The sequence below is a fragment of the Gigantopelta aegis genome, chromosome 1 (assembly GCF_016097555.1).
Source record: "Gigantopelta aegis isolate Gae_Host chromosome 1, Gae_host_genome, whole genome shotgun sequence".
Classification (NCBI taxonomy): domain Eukaryota; kingdom Metazoa; phylum Mollusca; class Gastropoda; order Neomphalida; family Peltospiridae; genus Gigantopelta; species Gigantopelta aegis.
The window spans coordinates 46,064,395-46,083,303 of record NC_054699.1 but is presented as its reverse complement, the minus strand read 5'-3'; the positions used below and the strand labels follow the sequence as shown (position 1 = coordinate 46,083,303).

The following is an 18,909-nucleotide window of genomic DNA, read 5'->3' as shown; positions in this document are numbered from 1 at the left end:
TTTTCATCAACAGGTCTGTAGATATACGTACTAAGGTTGGACTGCTTGGGTCCGGCCAGTAACTTTCTGGAATAGGCCAGTGTCCAACAGAGTATCCCTTCTGTGCTGACCGCGGAACGTAGATCAGACGCCGACAGTTCTGCCACGCTAGATTCTGAACGTTCGTCTGCTGCTGCTGTTGAATACTTTTCTTCTCTTCGATGATGCTCAAGTCCTTGTCACTTATCACAGGCTTGTTGATGTCTTGATTTTCTGCAAAAAATAACAACTTATTAGAGAATGTTTTATCTTAATCAACAATGTATGATATATATATATATATATATATATATATATAGGTAAGTATTTTATCAAACATAAAAAATTCAGTGGACTTAGTAGTATGGGTTAAAAAAAAAAAAAATATTGCAAAAAAAAAAATTAATAATAAGTTGTAATATGAAACATTTACTTGTTAGGCCATTATAAAATAAATGGTACATTTTCATCCTTGTCCTCACCAAGGATGAAAACAGGCCTAATTTTTTTTACACTGGGCTCCAAAAACAAATAATACATTTTTGCCCAATGTGCACTTGCCAATGTCCTAAAAATATAAAATAAATAATAAAATCCACTGTTCTGAAAAAACATTTGGATCAAACACTAGCATTTAATTTAAAATGAAAAAATAGCATTTAACTTAAAATGACCTTCAATTTTAAAAACATTTTACTTTTAAAATGAGATTGCACAGCCAAAGTACAATATAATGAGACAAAGAATTATATTTTAATTCAGCATGTAAAAAAAATAAAAATAAGGGAGGGATTTATTCGACATTTGGTTCAGTTATTCACCATACTTTCCACAAGCACGGAGCTATCAAACAAATTTTAATAAACTACTGTAAGAGCAAGAAATTTATTTTTAATTGCCATTTGTAAAATAATTTTAAATAGAAAACTATATCACGACTAGAAAACAAAAATACTATTCTCACCATACTCTGGCAATGCTTGACGAAGAAATTTTGCTGATTAGTACTGTATTTATAAATGATATATACTAAGGCCTCTCCTATAACTACTTATGAACACTTTGATTAACATACCTTTCAAATTACCATTAGAATCGGAATTCAAGCCATCAGAAAGTGGGGGTGGATCGCTTCCTATCTTCTCAAAGTTGATTACCACACCACTTTGAACTTTCTGCACCAGTGACTCCAAAGCAGCATTCAACATCTTCTGTGTATATATAGCATAGGACCTGCCTGAAAACAAAGTTTGTATTGTTTAACACCATCACTCAAGAACACTGATAAACATTGGCCAGTGGATGTTAAACATTCAGTATTTATGACTCATGGTCATCAAAGAAAGTCTGCCATATTTCCATTAGCCGCAAGGGATCTTTTATATGCACATTCCCACAGACAGGAAAGCACATACCACAGCCTTTGACCAGTTGAGGTGCACTGGTTATAGATGGAAAAAAAAACAATCAGTTGAATGGATCCATCGACGTGGTTCGATCCTGCAACACAAGCACCTCGTGCAAACACACAACCAATTGAGCTGAATCCCAACCCTTTTTTAAAAGGATTCCACCTGCAACACAAGCACCTCGTGCAAACACACAACCAATTGAGCTGAATCCCAACCCTTTTTTAAAAGGATTCCACCTGCAACACAAGCTCCTCATGCAAACTCTCAACCAATTGAGCTGAATCCCAACCCTTTTTTAAAAGGATTCCACCTGCAACACAATTTAATACAGATATTTTGCAATTCTATATGATAAACGTGTGATTCCGACCAAAGATTTGGAACTCTCAAAAGCATAGAAAGGTGCTAAATTCTCAGCCTGCTAAACTATAAGCTGTAGATCACTTTGGGTGATGTTAATCTCTAAGCATTAATTATGAATTTGAAATCATGAATATACTTCGGTAGCAAAACCTTTATTACAGTAGATTTTTTTTCTAACTGGTAAAACAGTGGATAATATTATAACAAAACCATTCATGAGAACAATCATAAGAGGAAGGATTAATTAACGCAAAGCAGAAAGTTTCCATCATTTTTTAAAAATTAAAAAGGTAATGTGTGTATTGTTTAGCAACACCACTAGAGCACATTGATTTATTAATCATCAGCTATTTGATGTCAAACATTTGGTAATTTTCACATATAGTCTAAGATAGGAAACTCGCTACATTTTTCCATTAGTAACAAGCGATATTTTATATGCACCATCCCACAGACAGGATAGCACATACCACAGCCTTTAATATACCAGTTGTGGTGCACTAGCTGGAACGTAAAATAGCCCAATGGGCCAACAGGAATCAATCTCAAACCAACCACACATCAACCTAGCCCAATGGGCCAACAGGAATCAATCTCAAACCAACCATGCATCAAGCTAGTCCAATGGGCCAAAAGGAATCAATCTCAAACCAACCACGCATCAAGCTAGCCCAATGGGCCAACAGGAATCAATCTCAAACCAACCACGCATCAAGCTAGTCCAATGGGCCAACAGGAATCAATCTCAAACCAACCACGCATCAAGCTAGCCCAATGGGCCAACAGGAATCAATCTCAAACCAATCATGCATCAAGCGACCGCTTTACCACTGGGCTATGTCCCTCCCCACAAAAGTAGAAGGAAAAAGGGACAATAATTGTGTTGAAATACCTCCTGTCACTTCACACATTGCATCAATTGGATGGGTTTCAGCATTCGGAATGAACGTAAATGGTGTTTCTGGTGGGACACTTCCCGATAATCTCAAAACAAGACTGAATATTCGCTGATCCCAGCGGAAAGGTTCTTTAGTCAGTTCGGTGCCTGGTACAACATTATTCATTGGCAGGTTAAGCTGAAAATAATGACAGTAACCATGGAGATACATATAAACAATTAAATAATATACAGGTGTACATACAAACTAAATTAAGAAAAACGTCTTTTAAAAGGTAGTTTTATTCCCTAGTTATTTTTAGGAATGGAACAGTTTTGTGGATGTTAACATTTGTACATTTGAAATATGTCTGCAAGCAACAAAATAACATTTACTCCATATTTATTTGCTGCAAAAGTCACATTTTAATTATTTTTTGTACACTAGACCAAAAATAGCTGTCAGTGGGACATTTCATCCATGGCAATTTAACAATAAAACTGCTTTGGGTCACAAATGGGTCACAAATTTTTACATTCGAGCTCTGTATAAACTAAATGAAAAAAAATATCTCAAGGACTACAACAGTTCTGTGGATGTTAATGCTATTCCAGAGATAAAGTGGATTACAAAACAAATCCAGAAATTTTAATAATACTGGCTGTTGGGTACCGAGATTGGTCCTAGGGTTATGTTTGCATAAGAGTCTAAAATGGCAGTCCCCATGAAGAATGTATGTAAATCATGAGCAGTGTTCTACAAATGTTTTAGGAAATCACTAGCCCTCACAAGTTTGGCTGACCAGTGCTCGTACTATAATAAATAATTAATAACTGCCACTAGCCCAGATTAAAAACTCAAGCCGGAAGAAAGGAAGGAAATGTTTTATTTAATGACGCACTCAACACATTTTATTTATAATATGGCGTCAAACATATGGGTAAGGACCACACCTACATTGAGAGAGGAAACCCACTGTTGCCACTTCATGGGCTACTCTTTTCGATTAGCAGCAAGGTATCTTTTATATGCACCATCTCAGACAGAGTAGTACATACCAATGCCTTGATATGCCAATCATGGTGCACTGGTTGAAACAAGAAATAGCCCAATGGGATCGATCCCACACTGACCACGCATCGATCAAGCAATGTATCACTGGGCTATGCCCCCCCCCCCCCCCACCCCCCAGCTGATCAGTGCTCTATATTATAATATAATAATTAGTAACTGCCACTAGGCCCTGGGATTCAAAACTTACAAGCCGGGACCGAGGGCTAGTGGATTTGTCAAACCATATCATCAGCCGAATCTGTATTGTTAATTTTAGACAAAGAGAATATGGAATTTTTTTTTTAGACAAATAGCAGATAAAATCTGGAAACACTGCACTGCTTCATCTCCGTATTTATCAGAGAACGACTGCAAGTTTTCATGTGTCACTAAAATCTGGTATTCCAAAAGACCTCCATATTGAGCTGTTGTTTTTGTGAGAGTCTGGCCACGTACCTCAGGGTGGACCCCGTTGTTAGTTGTCAGGTGTCCTCCGTCAGTTATCACTATTATCACAGCTGGCTCCAGATAGAAGGGACTGCGACCCTGCAGGAGAAATAACAAATATCTTTATCAGGCTATATATACAGGGTGCAAAATGGAAAATAAAATATGGCCTGCTATGTTTTTTAAAATAGGAGGTCAGAAAAATATATGAACTGCTAAAAATATATGTAGCCAGCTGGAAATAAGATGGCAAAGGGGAAGTGGAGGGGTTTAGCATACTGTAGTCTGGAAATAAGACAGCAAAGGGGGTGTGGAGGGGGTTTCAGATATTGTAGTCTGGAAATAAGACAGCAAAGGGGGTGTGGAGGGGGTTTCAGATATTGCAGTCTGGAAATAAGACAGCAAAGGGGGTGTGGAGGGGGTTTCAGATATTGCAGTCTGGAAATAAGACAGCAAAGGGGGTGTGGAGGGGGTTTCAGATATTGCAGTCCGGAAATAAGTCAGCAAAGGGGGTGTGGAGGGGGTTTCAGATATTGCAGTCTGGAATAAGACGGCAAAGGGGGTGTGGAGGGGGGTTTCAGATATTGCAGTCTGGAAATAAGACGGCAAAGGGGGTGTGGAGGGGTTTCAGATATTGCAGTCTGGAAATAAGACGGCAAAGGGGGTGTGGATGGGGGTTTCAGATATTGCAGTCTGGAAATAAGACGGCAAAGGGGGTGTGGAGGGGTTTCAGATATTGCAGTCTGGAAATAAGACAGCAAAGGGGGTGTGGATGGGGGTTTCAGATATTGCAGTCTGGAAATAAGACGGCAAAGGGGGTGTGGAGGGGGTTTCAGATATTGCAGTCTGGAAATAAGACGGCAAAGGGGGTGTGGATGGGGGTTTCAGATATTGCAGTCTGGAAATAAGACGGCAAAGGGGGTGTGGAGGGGTTTCAGATATTGCAGTCTGGAAATAAGACAGCAAAGGGGGTGTGGAGGGGGTTTCAGATATTGCAGTCTGGAAATAAGACGGCAAAGGGGGTGTGGAGGGGGTTTCAGATATTGCAGTCTGGAAATAAGACGGCAAAGGGGGTGTGGAGGGGGTTTCAGATATTGCAGTCTGGAAATAAGACGGCAAAGGGGGTGTGGAGGGGGTTTCAGATATTGCAGTCTGGAAATAAGTCAGCAAAGGGGGTGTGGAGGGGGTTTCAGATATTGCAGTCTGGAAATAAGACGGCAAAGGGGTGTGGAGGGGTTTCAGATATTGCAGTCTGGAAATAAGACGGCAAAGAGGGTGTGGAGGGGGTTTCAGATATTGCAGTCTGGAAATAAGACGGCAAAGGGGGTGTGGAGGGGGTTTCAGATATTGCAGTCTGGAAATAAGACGGCAAAGGGGGTGTGGAGGGGGTTTCAGATATTGCAGTCTGGAAATAAGACAGCAAAGGGGGTGTGGAGGGGGTTTCAGATATTGCAGTCTGGAAATAAGACAGCAAAGGGGGTGTGGAGGGGGTTTCAGATATTGCAGTCTGGAAATAAGACAGCAAAGGGGGTGTGGAGGGGGTTTCAGATATTGCAGTCTGGAAATAAGTCAGCAAAGGGGGTGTGGAGGGGGTTTCAGATATTGCAGTCTGGAAATAAGTCAGCAAAGGGGGTGTGGAGGGGGTTTCAGATATTTTAGTCTGGAAATAAGACAGTAAAGCCAAACGGGGCGTGGAAGGGGCTTAGGATACTGAAGTGGTGAAAACAAAGGACCGTGAAGGTGTATTTTAGAGAATTACTAGGGATCTCATTACAGTAATACCAAAAATGTACAGCTTTTTATTCGTAAAGTTGTCAATGACCAGCCATTCAAAATATAGAAGAGAAAAAAGAAAGTTTACGACACCCAATAGTCGATGTGTAATTTTTGTGCTGTGTTGTTCAACATTAATTCATTCATTCATCAGCAATAAAGTGTTTTTTCTTTGCATGCAGAATTTAGAGGAATTAATGTTTCTTTTCTTGGGATAACATTCAGTGTGTGTGGGGGGGAAAGAGTCAGGTGGATATGTACACAATAAACAGGAATGTAGGGTGGTTTGTAAATAGAATTTACCTGCCCATAGGTGTCAATTCCAGATTGCATTCGGTTAATATTTAGCAGATCAAAGGCATTTTTTATCGCAGGGCCCATCATGGATAAACAACTGCCATGAAGATTTTTCAACTCCGACATGAATGTAGCATGACTTTCCTTCCACCCAGCCTAAAATAAAAGAAAAATGTTTTAGAACAAGCATTCCGAGAGAGCTGCTAAAGCAATACAGGGCTCACCCTGGATCATAAATACCTGTTGCAAATTTTTATTAGCCATATTGAAAATGCTTTACAAAGTGTGCGGGTGCGATCGCGCTCATAATTTCAATCTGATGAGTGTGAAAAACAGTGCATGTTACACTCAACAAATGGCACACGTAAAATAGATGGGTATATTTATTTCCACTGTTTACAAAAATCAAATTTTCATAGCTCATTTAGCTGATAGGAAGGTCCTTTTATTAAAACAATAAAAATTTAAAACATGGCAGTGGCTTCCATGCAGTCGTTAAACTGGTATTTGTCTTTGCTGAACAAATCGGGAAATACTGGTTTAATAGACAATTTTGTAGACGTACCAGTCAAAATCTAATCGGAGCTATGCTGCCTATTTTATTTATTTTGGAGAGTGATTTTTCACTCGCCTTAGCATACTGGGGTGTGCGATTTTCCACTCACCTACAATTTTCAAAAACCAAGGACTGGCTTTAGCCAAAATTATTTTACCTAGTACTGTATTTATATATGAATATGAAAACTGCATCTTTTTCAGCTAATTGTGTACAAATTGGAATAAATCAGAATAACAAAACTGTATTACCTGTCAAAATCAAAAACAGCAATGGGGGTAGGGGCAGTTAATATATTACTTTGATTTTTCAGCGGTGGGGGGGGGGGGGGTGGGGGGGTGGTATTGCATTATCTTCAGAGTTGGAAGCCAGTACCCTGTACACCCACCCCCACTTCTAAGGCCTATGCCATTAAATTAACAAACATACAGAAATATGGGGGTGGGTGAATGTTTATGGAGGGTGTTGTTTTTTCTTTCTTCCTTTTTTACCCCAAATAAAAATCTGAGAGCTTTTTTTTTTAATAAAGAGCTCATTATTTCTTGAAATACACGTGGCTATCTTCTTTTTTGACTTTTTTTAAAATAATCTATCAATTCCCCACCCTCAACAATTTCACAATTTGCGCCATGTTGTTGTTGTTGACCTTGTGATTTCAGCTTGTAAAGTACCTAGGCTAAGAATGCTGACTTCACAGTATATTCCATTTATATATTAAAAAAAATAAAAACCTTAATAAAATTAAAATCCAGCTAACGTATTAAATTTCACCTCAGTCTTACAAATCGTTATCTAACAAATATGATTATTGTAAACTAATTTTATTCAGTGTACGTTTAACTGCAATTTGTATAAATACTGCGATCACGATCTGCATGCATGCTCTCGACCATGGGTACGAAATTAACAAAGACAAAGAAATAACCGAAACTGCAGTTGGGTATTAATTGATGCGGTTCAGCCAACGAACGTTCTTCCCAACGTTCGCGAACTATTTGATTGGTGTCCGTCGTGTCCATTTGGTTTAACGTGAAACGCACAAACCAGTCTAGCGAATGTTTTGTTTTCGCTCGGTCTGGCTGATATCAGCCCTTTGGATAGCCTACATGTCTTTAGGCCCTGAACTGGCATGTGTATTCAAATTGACACGCATTGTCAGTCTGTTTTTATTACTTTGGTTCAAAGACTTTACAAAGTTAAAATAACAAGTTACAAGTTTCGAGGTGTTGAATAGATTATGTAACAGTTTGTTCACATCAGAAGATAGAAAATGGTGTAGCCAAAATTTCAGCCACTTGCAAATTTTATTAGCCTTTTTTTGTAAAAATTAGCCAATGGCTAATTTGGCTACCGACAGCGCAATCCCTGCAATACCTGTCCTCTACTGCGTCTAATTTTTTTCCGTACCTGCTAAATTCTGTGGAAAAATTAGTAAATTGCCATGAACATCAAATCTGATCTGTAACAGTACATGATAAAGCATACAAAAAATTTCAGCTCAATATCTCAGACATTGTGGAAAAAAACAACATCTAGAAAACTTTTTTTTAAAGCATGGATTGCAGAGAAAAGATGGGTATATTGGATATCAAAATAAGGGGCATATTCAGAATGCAAATCCTAATTCATGTGCAATGTCATTTGGAATCCAATGTGGGATAACATTTTTTTATTTTTTTTATTTCTATCTTCTTCGAATGAATCGATCGCATTGATATCGCTAGCGTATCCCTAACAAAATTAAAAGTTATTAATATTTCAGATGCCATTTTGAGTGAGGTTATCTCGCAAAGCAATAGTAAACAATGAGAGATTTAATTAAAAATAATTTGTAAGAAAAAATGAAAACATTCGTCAATTTATACATTTTTAAAACATAATAATAGAATTAAAAATTTTGAACAATTATCTGACAATTTGCATAGGTAGCCTAGAAGGAAATAACATGCAATTGAGGTATGATTTATTTTAGACTTCAGCTGGCGGCAAATAGTCTTGATCATACAAAGCGTTTGTTATAAGTAGGCGTAAAAGCAACGGGCTGTGTTGTTGATTGTCAGAAACGATTAAGACTAGATGACCCAAATAAAAATTCCATGACCCATACAAATCATGTATAACTGGCCACTGAATTATGTAAAATTATTTGTATTGGTCCACTATGTTAAAAAAAAAAAATCCTACCACTGGCAAATATACTCCTTTATTTTGCTAAATCATATTGTGCAACCACCACCAGGGGTCAGACAAGGGAAGCAATTAACAGTTACAGCAACTCCTGGCAGCAGAGCGCACACATGAAAGGTGGAATTTCAGACACTGATGAATTAAAACATTTTGTTGAGTGGGGAGTGACTGGACATGCCAAAACATTGGCAGCCCAGCGAACTACCGGGATTAGACAACTGGTAGTCCGAGTGAGAACTCTGTAGCCAAAACACCCCGGGCTACCGCTAAGGTGGAGCCCTGGCTAACATACTGTGAACTGTACAGCAGGATCAAGGTGAACAGAGAGAGGAAAACACATCTGAGGGATCCTGTATTCAGAATCAGTAACTATCGTAAGTGTTCCGTTACTCCATACACACCACAGCTTAATTTCTTTGATGTTCAGTGCAGATAATTCATAATTCCTGGTAGCATGTTAGTTAAATTCTATAAATGTATCCACTTGTTAAATGTAGGGAGAGATCTTAATATAGGCTATATTTCTCATTCCAGCCAGTGCTCCACGATTGGTATATCAAAGGCTGTGGTATGTGCTATCCTGTCTGTGGGATGGTGCATATACAAGATTCCGTGCTGCTAATCGAAAAAGAGTAGCCCATGAAGTAGCAACAGCAGGTTTTCTCTCTCAATATCTGTGTGGTCCTTAATGATATGTCTGACACCATAAAACCGTAAATATAATGTGTTGAGTGCATTGTTAAATAAAACATTTCCTTCCTTCCTCTCTGGACTATATTAGTGCACGGGCAGGGTTGGAAACTCCAAAAAATAATAATGCATGTTGGTGAATTATGGTAAGCGAACCACGAGCAAGATTTTAATGTGGAATACAAATATTAATAGTGACTCATGTTATAGCTCTAAAGAAGATAATATTATTTGGGCGACTAACGCCATTAGTTTTTTTGATATTTATGTTGCCCAAGCAGGACATTGGTTTCATTTGGCAACCTGCCCAGAGGCCGTTTCGAACCCTGCACGGAGAGTTGCTTCCCTTTATGGGCATATTTAAAATGGTGGGGCACTTTTGATGGCTTTAAGATTTATTTTGTTAATAATTAATGGCACAAGTACTTCAATCAGGATTCAGTGAGTATGGGAGGTTATACATTTTTTGGTTTGTGTGTCCATTTGTTGCACTATTTCGGTTGAGAAACATTTGAAACATTGTGCCACAAATTTTGAATACCAGCTGTATATAGGACATGTAACAAGGTTCAGACGTAGAACCACACATTCTAGGTATCTTCGGACTATGACTATACATGTCAAAATTATCAAACATTTGACATCCAGTAGACAACTAATAAATAAATCAATGTGCTCTTGTGGTGTCATTACACAAAAGAAACTTTAAAATAGGCTCAGCCTGCTGACCAATCCCACATAGTTTCCCAAAAAATAAATAGTTTAAACCAAATTTTAAAAAAATAATAAAAATAAATTAATAAAACATTATATGCACGATGTTATTTTGTTGAATTATGTAGTATTGTCTGTTCTTCTTTTTTAAAACATTAAAATGGGTTTAGGTTGAGAAACAAAATCAACACAGGTCGTTTCTTGGATGGTACGACTGTCAAAAAGTTGATCAAGTTGCAGATTTGGGACCGCCCAACAGCTAATTTGAATATGTTAATGAGACCCGGTTGCTTAGCATTCCCACAATCCACCTCGTCAGAGGACAGGGGAAATGGCGGACGCGTAGAGGAAGATAACGGGATCCGCACGTTTACGCGATGATTACTTTTACTGCAAAATTTGGATGCACGTCCAAGACACAAACGTCGATACCAACGATGACCAATTAAAGGTCTGACAAGCAAACACGGAATACATGTCGCCCATCATGGATTTTACCTTCACATTTGCAGGCGGATCTTCGAATGTCAGAAGCATATATCTGTCCCATCGGCTATTTGGATCGCGGGATCTTATCTGAATAAAAGAAATAAAACAAATAATTTAGATGTACTAGCATCACCAATAGCCGTAAATGTTACGATACAAATTCGACTAGCGTCCATTGATCTCTCGGCATCTGCTCGGTTACCTTCATAAATGTTTCTACTGCGGCTTTCGCAACATCCATGAGACTTGTCCCCATAAATGTGCGTTGATTCATGGACGCACTAGTGTCAATAAGAAATAAAATGATCGTCATTATTTTCTCATATCACTTTTAAAGTCAAATCTTGTCACCGGCCGCGAGAAACGGCGCATTATATTGGGAGGACCGACAATCCCCTTCCCTTTAACAATGGCGCACATCGACTGTCTGCTCTTGGAACACTTCGAGCACGCCACGAACACTGAGCACGTGACCTCATCGCCATTAAGTTTTCATTGGCTGGTAATGAAGAAAGAGGGAGACTTTATTTTTGCAACTGGTTACATATCCTTTCTTTGCCACTTTGCAGTTACTGTAGTTAAAAAATAAAATATTTAGTAACAGCAGTCCTAACATATGAATATAGAATTGCTGATGAAAACGTAATGATTATCTCAGAATATTTCGTTTCTTATCCAGAGCAATATGACAGATTGTTTAATGCTGCCTCCTTTTATATACAACGTGAAAAAAAGTGAATGTACGTGTTTGGTATTTATCAGTTGCCTAATGCTTTTCACGAATACACACTAGTTAACTGTAAAAAGTTAAATGCTGTCCGACATGTTTATTTCATTTATTCCCACACTAAAACGTAATGATGTTTAAAATGTCACAATCAACATTTATGACAGGTGTAATGTCAGCCACCAGGAACCCGGATGAGTACTAAATTTAGAATGTGGCAAGGATCATTTATGAATAAAGGGGATACCTGTGTATTTGGGCGGACATGTGTCTCGTTTATCGCGATTATATATATATATATATATATTTGTACTTCGTGTAGAATTAAGGTTGCTGTTAAGTGCAAATTATGCCCAGACGTAATACTGTATTCTGCAATACCTAGTACAAAAAATAAATTAAAATGTTTGCTCCCCTCCGTAGTATTTCCCACCCCTCTTAATTATGTAATCCCTTCCCTGCCACCGCCGTGTTGCGTAAAAAGCTGAGATGTGCAGCTGTTGAACTTAACGAATATATATTAGTTTGTGTGAATCGCATTTCATATTCTTAATTTTAAGATTTATTTGAATTTTTAAAAAATTATATTTATTTATTTATAAACAATTTACATATGTATTTTGTGCGTATGTGTGTTGACTTATAGTTGTTTCCACAGGGAACGGCTTTTTTTCTTTTTCATACTGTGGAATTTACTACAAGCTATTTATTTCTCAGCTGATTGTTTTTGAAATTGCACACACAAAAAAATGGTGTTTTGTTATTTTCAAAACACTTCTTTTTTCAAACAGAAATTATTTACAAAAAACATTTTTGTAGTAGGATGAGACGGACTACCGGTTATGTGTTGCATATTCAGGGTTTTGCTAGAGCCTCCAGTAGAGGGTACGAAGGGTAAAAGTACGTACCGTACCCGGTACCCTAAATATTTAATGGATACGTTTTTATTTGGTTTTAGAAAAATTGCAGTAAGAGGACTGTTTAAAATTTATCCAGTACATAAAATGGAGTGACCAGTCTCTGTCAGTCTATGGTGTTGTGGTAGGTAGGTACAGGGTCACAGCCTGGTAGGCCTGCTGGCTCCCACCCAGAGCGACTTTTAAAGATTCAATTAATATGTAGGTGTAAAACCACTACACCCTCTTTTCTCTCACTATCAACAAACCCACTGTCCTGGACAGACAGTCCATATAGCTGATGTGTGTGCCTACGACAACGTACTTGAACTTTAATTGGATATAAGCACAAAAATAAATTGAAATGAAATGGAGTGTCCAATTTCAAAAGATTTCAAGAACCTGGTAGATCGTAATTAACCGTTTTGTTACCTACCCTCAAATTATTTTGCGACAAAATGAGCAGACAATTAGTGGCAACAGGAGAAAAAAATGGACCGACAAATTTCACTTTAGTCGGATTATAAAATCCACTGATTCAATATATCAATTAATCCCTTCCCTGCCACCGTCATTTAACCTTCCATTGCATACAGTCATTCTAAATACATAATTACTTTGTTTAGCAGTGTTATGTATAACGTGCAATCATTGAAGTTTATAAATTGCATCATCATCTATACACAGTATAATTCTGTGCGTAGGTATTAAATGTAGTAATTAAATTAAACAATACTGTTACTTTCACATTATTGTTATTTTCAGATTATTCGGGGGCGGGAGGTAGCCCAATATTAAAACGCTCACCCGTCGGTGGGCCAACTGTGCTATAATCCCTGTTCCAGCCAGTTCACCATGACTGGGTATATCAAACGCTGTGGTATGTGCTATCCTGTCTATGGGATGGTGCACATAAAAGATCCCTTGTTACTAATGGATAAACACGGCACAAAATTTCACGAGAACCGTTGTTCTGTTTGCATGTCGATTACACAACTTTAAAATCATGTGAACCGCCAATCGGTTACGTGGTGAACAATCACTTTCTAAAATTAAAAATACCCTATCAGAAGTCAAATTGAAAATCCGTTTATTTTTTAATAACATTTGAAGTACCAATGTAGCACAGAACCGTAGTTCAAGTGTTTTAGGATTAGGTAGGTCTAACTCCTCAGTTACTAGAACTATATTCACGTAACTGAACAATTGGTTATCTACATGTAAGTAAAACTCACATGAACTGACATCTGGTTACCTAAGATTTTGAAATATTGTCCCCTGACAAATGTGGCAGGTTTCCTGTCTAAGATTATATGTCATAATTACCAAATGTTTGACGTCCAGTAGCAGATGGTTAATAAATCAGTGTCAAACAAACAAACTTACTTTTGTTATGTATTTAACATGCAATCACAGAAATAAGGGAAAAATATCCGCCCGGTCCCCCCTTCCCCATACCCTAACCCTAACCCTAACTCCTAGCCTAACCCCAGCCATAACCCCAACCCCAACCCTAACCCTAACCCTAACCCTAACCCTAACCCTAACCCTCAACCCTAACTAAAAATAATAATGGAGGGGACCGGGCGGATATTATACTGAAATAAGTTATATCATTGTTTGAATGCATAATATTAAATTCTATGCAAGGTACTACATCATGTAGTAATTAACTGAAACAATGTTGTTACTTTCAGATTACCAGGTGAATAAAGGGAGACCACTACTTTTTAAGCTTAGATTCAAGGGGAGATTACTCACTACATGGATCCTTTCTGCCTGATAGTTACTTGTATTCTGATACCGAAGTGGATCACGGCTGATTCGTTTTGCCCTTCAGGCTGTACGTGTGAGCGAGGCCAATCCGGGTGGAAATCGGTTACCTGTACAGCAGGTCACTTCACTGGCGTTCCTCACAATATGGATTTGCCCGTCAAGTCATGGAATCTCAGCTACAACAAGATAGTCGAAATTGATGGCAAGGCCACAGAACTGCCAAGAGGAATTGAAACTTTAGATGTAAGCCATAATTATGTTGAAAAGCTTGGAGAACTTCCAGTAACGATCCGAGTGCTTAATGCGTCACACAATCTCTTGTCGAGAGTTCCAGTTGGACTTCCACGACCTTTAACAGTTGTTAAAATGAGTCATAATCATATCATGGCATTGCATACGAGTCGTATTTGTCACCTGCCTCATCTGAGAACACTCTTCTTGAATAACAACAAAATAAGGAAGATTATAAATAGCCCAGACGTATTAGAGTGCAGTGTTGAATATTTAATTTTGTCAAACAATAAAATGGAGTACATTCAGGTAGATACATTTTCTGTGTTTAAAATGTTAAAATCTCTAGATCTTTCGAGGAACAACATAAAATTAATAGAGACAGGGACATTCTATGATTTTTATGCATTGAAGCATTTATCCCTGTCTCAGAATATGCTAAAATCACTGCCACAGAAATTGCCCATTACTGAATGGTTTGACATTTCTAAGAATAAAATTGTAGAGATATCGGAAGACCAAAGAAGTGATCTCTACCCACAGGAGGTGTTTCTCATTGGTCAAAATCCATTTCACTGTGACTGTCGTCTTCTGTGGTTAAAGGAGCTGTATGATACAAAGAAATACCAGTTAAAATTCCTCCGTGTTGATGCTGACCTGTTTGTGCCACAGTGTGACAGCCCTGATTGGTTGTCTGGTGAAGGATGGGATACTTTGACCAATGAGGATTTCCAGTGTCTGGAGTCGGCAGAATCCACCAATGAGAAAGAAGATAACAAGTTAGAAGATTTGAATGCAACAATTAATATGATTGGTGCACATTCTGTAACTGTTGAATGGAAATTGGATAACATCAAGACGGACAGAAGTTCAGATATGGTTCTTATAAAAATTCATCCATTTGGGAAAAAACATCTCGGGCAGTATTATTCTGTGAATGTTGATAGCAGAAAATATACAATCAAGTCACTTATTCCAGAGAGCCCGTACGTTATTTGTACTTTGGTTATTAGAGGCAAGCCATCTCATTCGGATATCTCCCAGTATGATGGACTATGTTTGGAGGTAACCACAGCCAGTGGTCGTTTTGTAGTGACTGAATTGATGACAGCAGCATTGCTGTATGCAGCCATCTTGTTTGTGTGTGTGGTTTCTTTAAAAATTATCTATAAAAGTATGAAACATATTGTGCATAATGTTTACAAGAGAAAGTGTGATTGATCTAACAATATATTAATAAAAGAAATAGTATTTATAATCAAATATGTGTTCATTGCTTACAAAGATAGGATGGAATGTTATATTGTGGCGGTTCCTTTTGGAGGGGTGGGGGGGGGGGAATAGTTATTAATAGCTGTAAGATACCATATTGTAGATTTAGCCTAATACTATTACTTTGCATTGTATATTAGAGCTGTAATTTTAAGTATTATTTAACCATCTTTGCAATTATCTTTTTTATCTTGATATGCCACTCATCAATATTGTTAGCTGAAATTGTTAGTCTGTACTGGGGGCATTTCATTGTAATTTTTTGTGATGGACGTGACATTTTGACACCATGAAACTATTTTTCCATGGAAACTGGTAAAGCACTCGCTTGATGCACGCTTGGACTGGGATCGATCCATGTTTTGCTCTTGTCAGTGCACCACGACTGGTATATCAAAGGCCGTGGTATGTGCTGTACTGTCTGTGGGATGGTGCATATAAAATATCTCTTGCTTCTAATGAAAAAATATAGCAGGTTGGTTTCCTTTCTAAGACTATATGTCAAAATTACCAAATGTTTGACATTCAATAGCTGATGATTAATAAATCAATATGCTCTAGTGGTGTCGTTAAACAAAACAAACTGTAATTGCTTAATGAGTGCTATTCACAACATCTTTGTGTCAATATGTGCCAGCTTTACTCAAGATATTTCCTGTGTTCTGCACATCACTCACCTGGAGCTTATGAGGAGAGTTGTTTATCACTCGTCTGGTATTTTCAAATATGAAGAACTAATAGTAACACTGACAGTAAAGACTGACTGCAATGTGTATACCCTCTGTCCATTGTGACAGAAAGTTGGCAACATGACTGCAATGTGTATACCCTCTGTCCATTGTGACAGAAAGTTAACTGTTGCCAACATTCACTCCCACATTACATATTTATTATCTGTGTTATAGAAAGAAAGGAATGTTTTATTTAACGACGCACTCAACACATTTTATTTATGGTTATATGGCATCAGACATATGGTTATGGACCACACAGATATTGAGAGAGGAAATCCGCAATCACCACTTCATGGGTTACTTTTTTCAGTTAGCAGCAAGGGATCTTTTATATACACCATCCCACAGACAGGGTAGTACATACCACGGCCTTTGATGGAAAAGCCAAAGTAAACTTGTGTAATTCTACCTTTAGTGTCTGTGCACACTACATGTTGATAACTTCAGTGACAATGCAAGTGAAGCTGCAATCTAATTAAAATTAGCTCCACAATTACATGTGTATCTAACACCAGCCAGTTGGAGCTCGTGTCCACCAATCAAAACCTTACTTGCAGAATCCTGTCAGTGATTTAAAACTAACAACACTGTGTAGTCCCCAATGTCCAGGTAACATTTCGTCTGTAAATAATAATTTAAATATTGACCAATCACACTTCGCCTTTTATAACGTTATTTGGGAGCATACAAATTCTAAAAATATCGGGCGAGTCTATTTTAGTGGGCGCAGTACAGCAAACCATACCAATATGTACGGGGTGGGTTATCAGTCTTCAATTTTACATTAAAAATTATTTATTTATTTATAAAAAAAACCTAACTAAATCAGTCTTCAGTTTTACATTACAAATTATTTATTTTATAAAATAAAACATGTTTTAAGACATTCGTAATTCACACGAAACATGTAGTATACCCTCAGGATAATTCGGAATGTTTTCAAATTATTTTTAAATCACTGGCAGGATTCTGCAAGTAAGGTTTTGATTGGTGGACATGAGCTCCAACTGGCTGGTGTTAGATCCACATGTAATAGTGGATCTAATTTTAATTAGATTGGTGAAGCTGCATATTTTGGCTATTCTTGCATTTTGTCTGTACCACTGTATTTAAAATGATATTTAATTTATATAATTTGATGGTAATTAATTTGAGTTGCTAAGCAATACATGTCTCCTACCAAGCCAAATGTCTGTTAATATTTCCTAAATTCAAGGGTCATAACTCTGTGAAAAATGGGTAAATTACCATGAAATTCAAACTTGATTTGTAGCAGTACATGATAAAGCCTTACTCAAAATGTCATGTAGCTCAATATTTTGAGGCACTGTGAAAAAAGTCAGGAAAACACATTTATTACATATCAAGTTTCACTTTTATGACAATTTACCCATTTTTGACAGAGTTATGGCCTTTGAACTTTGGAGATACGGAAAAAAAAATTCTGGACCCCCTATCCAAAGTCTCAAAATATTGAGCTGGAATTGTGTGTATAGCTGTATCATATACTATTACAAATCAAGTTTGACTTTTATGGCAATTTACCCATTTTTCACAGAGTTATAGCCCTTAGGCCAAGTTAGGAGATGGGGACGGGATTTAGCTCAGTCGATTGGGTGATTGCCTGAGGTGCTTGTGTCACAGGATCGAATCACCTCAGTGGATCCATTCAACTGATTGTGTTTTTTCTCGTTCCAATCAGTGCACCACAACTGGTCAAAGGCTGTGGTATGTGCTTTCCTGTCTGTGGGAAAGTGCATATAAAAGATCCCTTGCTGCATTAGGAAAAACAAAGTTAGGAAATTCAATTCCCCCTCAAGGCTTGGAAAAATACTTAATTTGTTTTTATAACGACACCACTAGAGCACATTGATTAATCAATCATTGGCTATTGGATGTCAAACATTTTGTAACAGTCTTAAAGAGGAAATCTGCTAAATTTTTCAATTAGTAGCAAGGAATCTTTTTTATGCACATCCCAGATAGGATAGCACATACCATGGCCAGTCGTGGTTCACTGGGCCAAACAAATTTTCACATCTCCTAAATTCAAGGGGCATAACTGAAAAATAGGTAAATTACCATGAAATTCAAACTTGATTTGTAGCAGTACACGATAAAGCCTTACTCGAAATGTCATGCAGCTCAATATCTTGAGGCATTGAAAAACCACATTGATATCTCTTAAGTTCAAGGGCCATAACTCTGTCAAAAATAGGGAACCATCATGTGTAACATTACATTGTAAAGCTATATACAAAATATTAGCTTAATATCTTGAGGTATTGTGGGGGGGGGGGGGGGGGGAGACTGGAAAACTATGTGGGACAGACAGAAGATGAAACCTATAGTCCCCTTGAGTTGGACCGGTAGGGGACCAATAATTATGTACTTAT

At 37.7% G+C, this 18,909-nt stretch overlaps 2 protein-coding genes across 8 annotated transcripts in view; one reads left to right on the top strand and one right to left on the bottom strand.

The window, feature by feature from the left end:
• LOC121375925 (integrator complex subunit 6-like) overlaps positions 1–11,343 on the bottom strand; it is a 62,928-nt gene extending 51,585 nt beyond the window's left edge. Inside the window, exons 1-7 of the mRNA XM_041503650.1 lie at positions 11,080–11,343; positions 10,887–10,964; positions 6,248–6,397; positions 4,181–4,270; positions 2,686–2,869; positions 1,094–1,255; positions 32–252 (exon numbers count right to left, since the gene is read on the bottom strand). Coding sequence (XP_041359584.1) covers positions 32–252; positions 1,094–1,255; positions 2,686–2,869; positions 4,181–4,270; positions 6,248–6,397; positions 10,887–10,964; positions 11,080–11,190 — 996 coding nt within the window. The 5' untranslated portion in view covers positions 11,191–11,343. The remainder of the gene's footprint in view (positions 1–31; positions 253–1,093; positions 1,256–2,685; positions 2,870–4,180; positions 4,271–6,247; positions 6,398–10,886; positions 10,965–11,079) is intronic.
• Positions 10,713–15,765, top strand: LOC121375932 (leucine-rich repeats and immunoglobulin-like domains protein 3). 7 transcript variants are annotated; one of them, XM_041503676.1, is made up of 3 exons: positions 10,721–10,839; positions 12,563–12,649; positions 14,198–15,765. In XM_041503676.1, exon 3 carries the CDS (start codon positions 14,265–14,267, stop codon positions 15,726–15,728), a length of 1,464 nt encoding a protein of 487 aa, XP_041359610.1. In that variant the 5' UTR covers positions 10,721–10,839; positions 12,563–12,649; positions 14,198–14,264; the 3' UTR covers positions 15,729–15,765. The 7 variants fall into 7 exon arrangements, with proteins under 7 accessions (XP_041359637.1, XP_041359610.1, XP_041359595.1 ...); XM_041503661.1 differs by lacking the exon at positions 10,721–10,839 and adding an exon at positions 11,253–11,379; XM_041503669.1 differs by lacking the exon at positions 10,721–10,839 and adding an exon at positions 11,424–12,127.
• Positions 15,766–18,909: the final 3,144 nt, after the last annotated feature.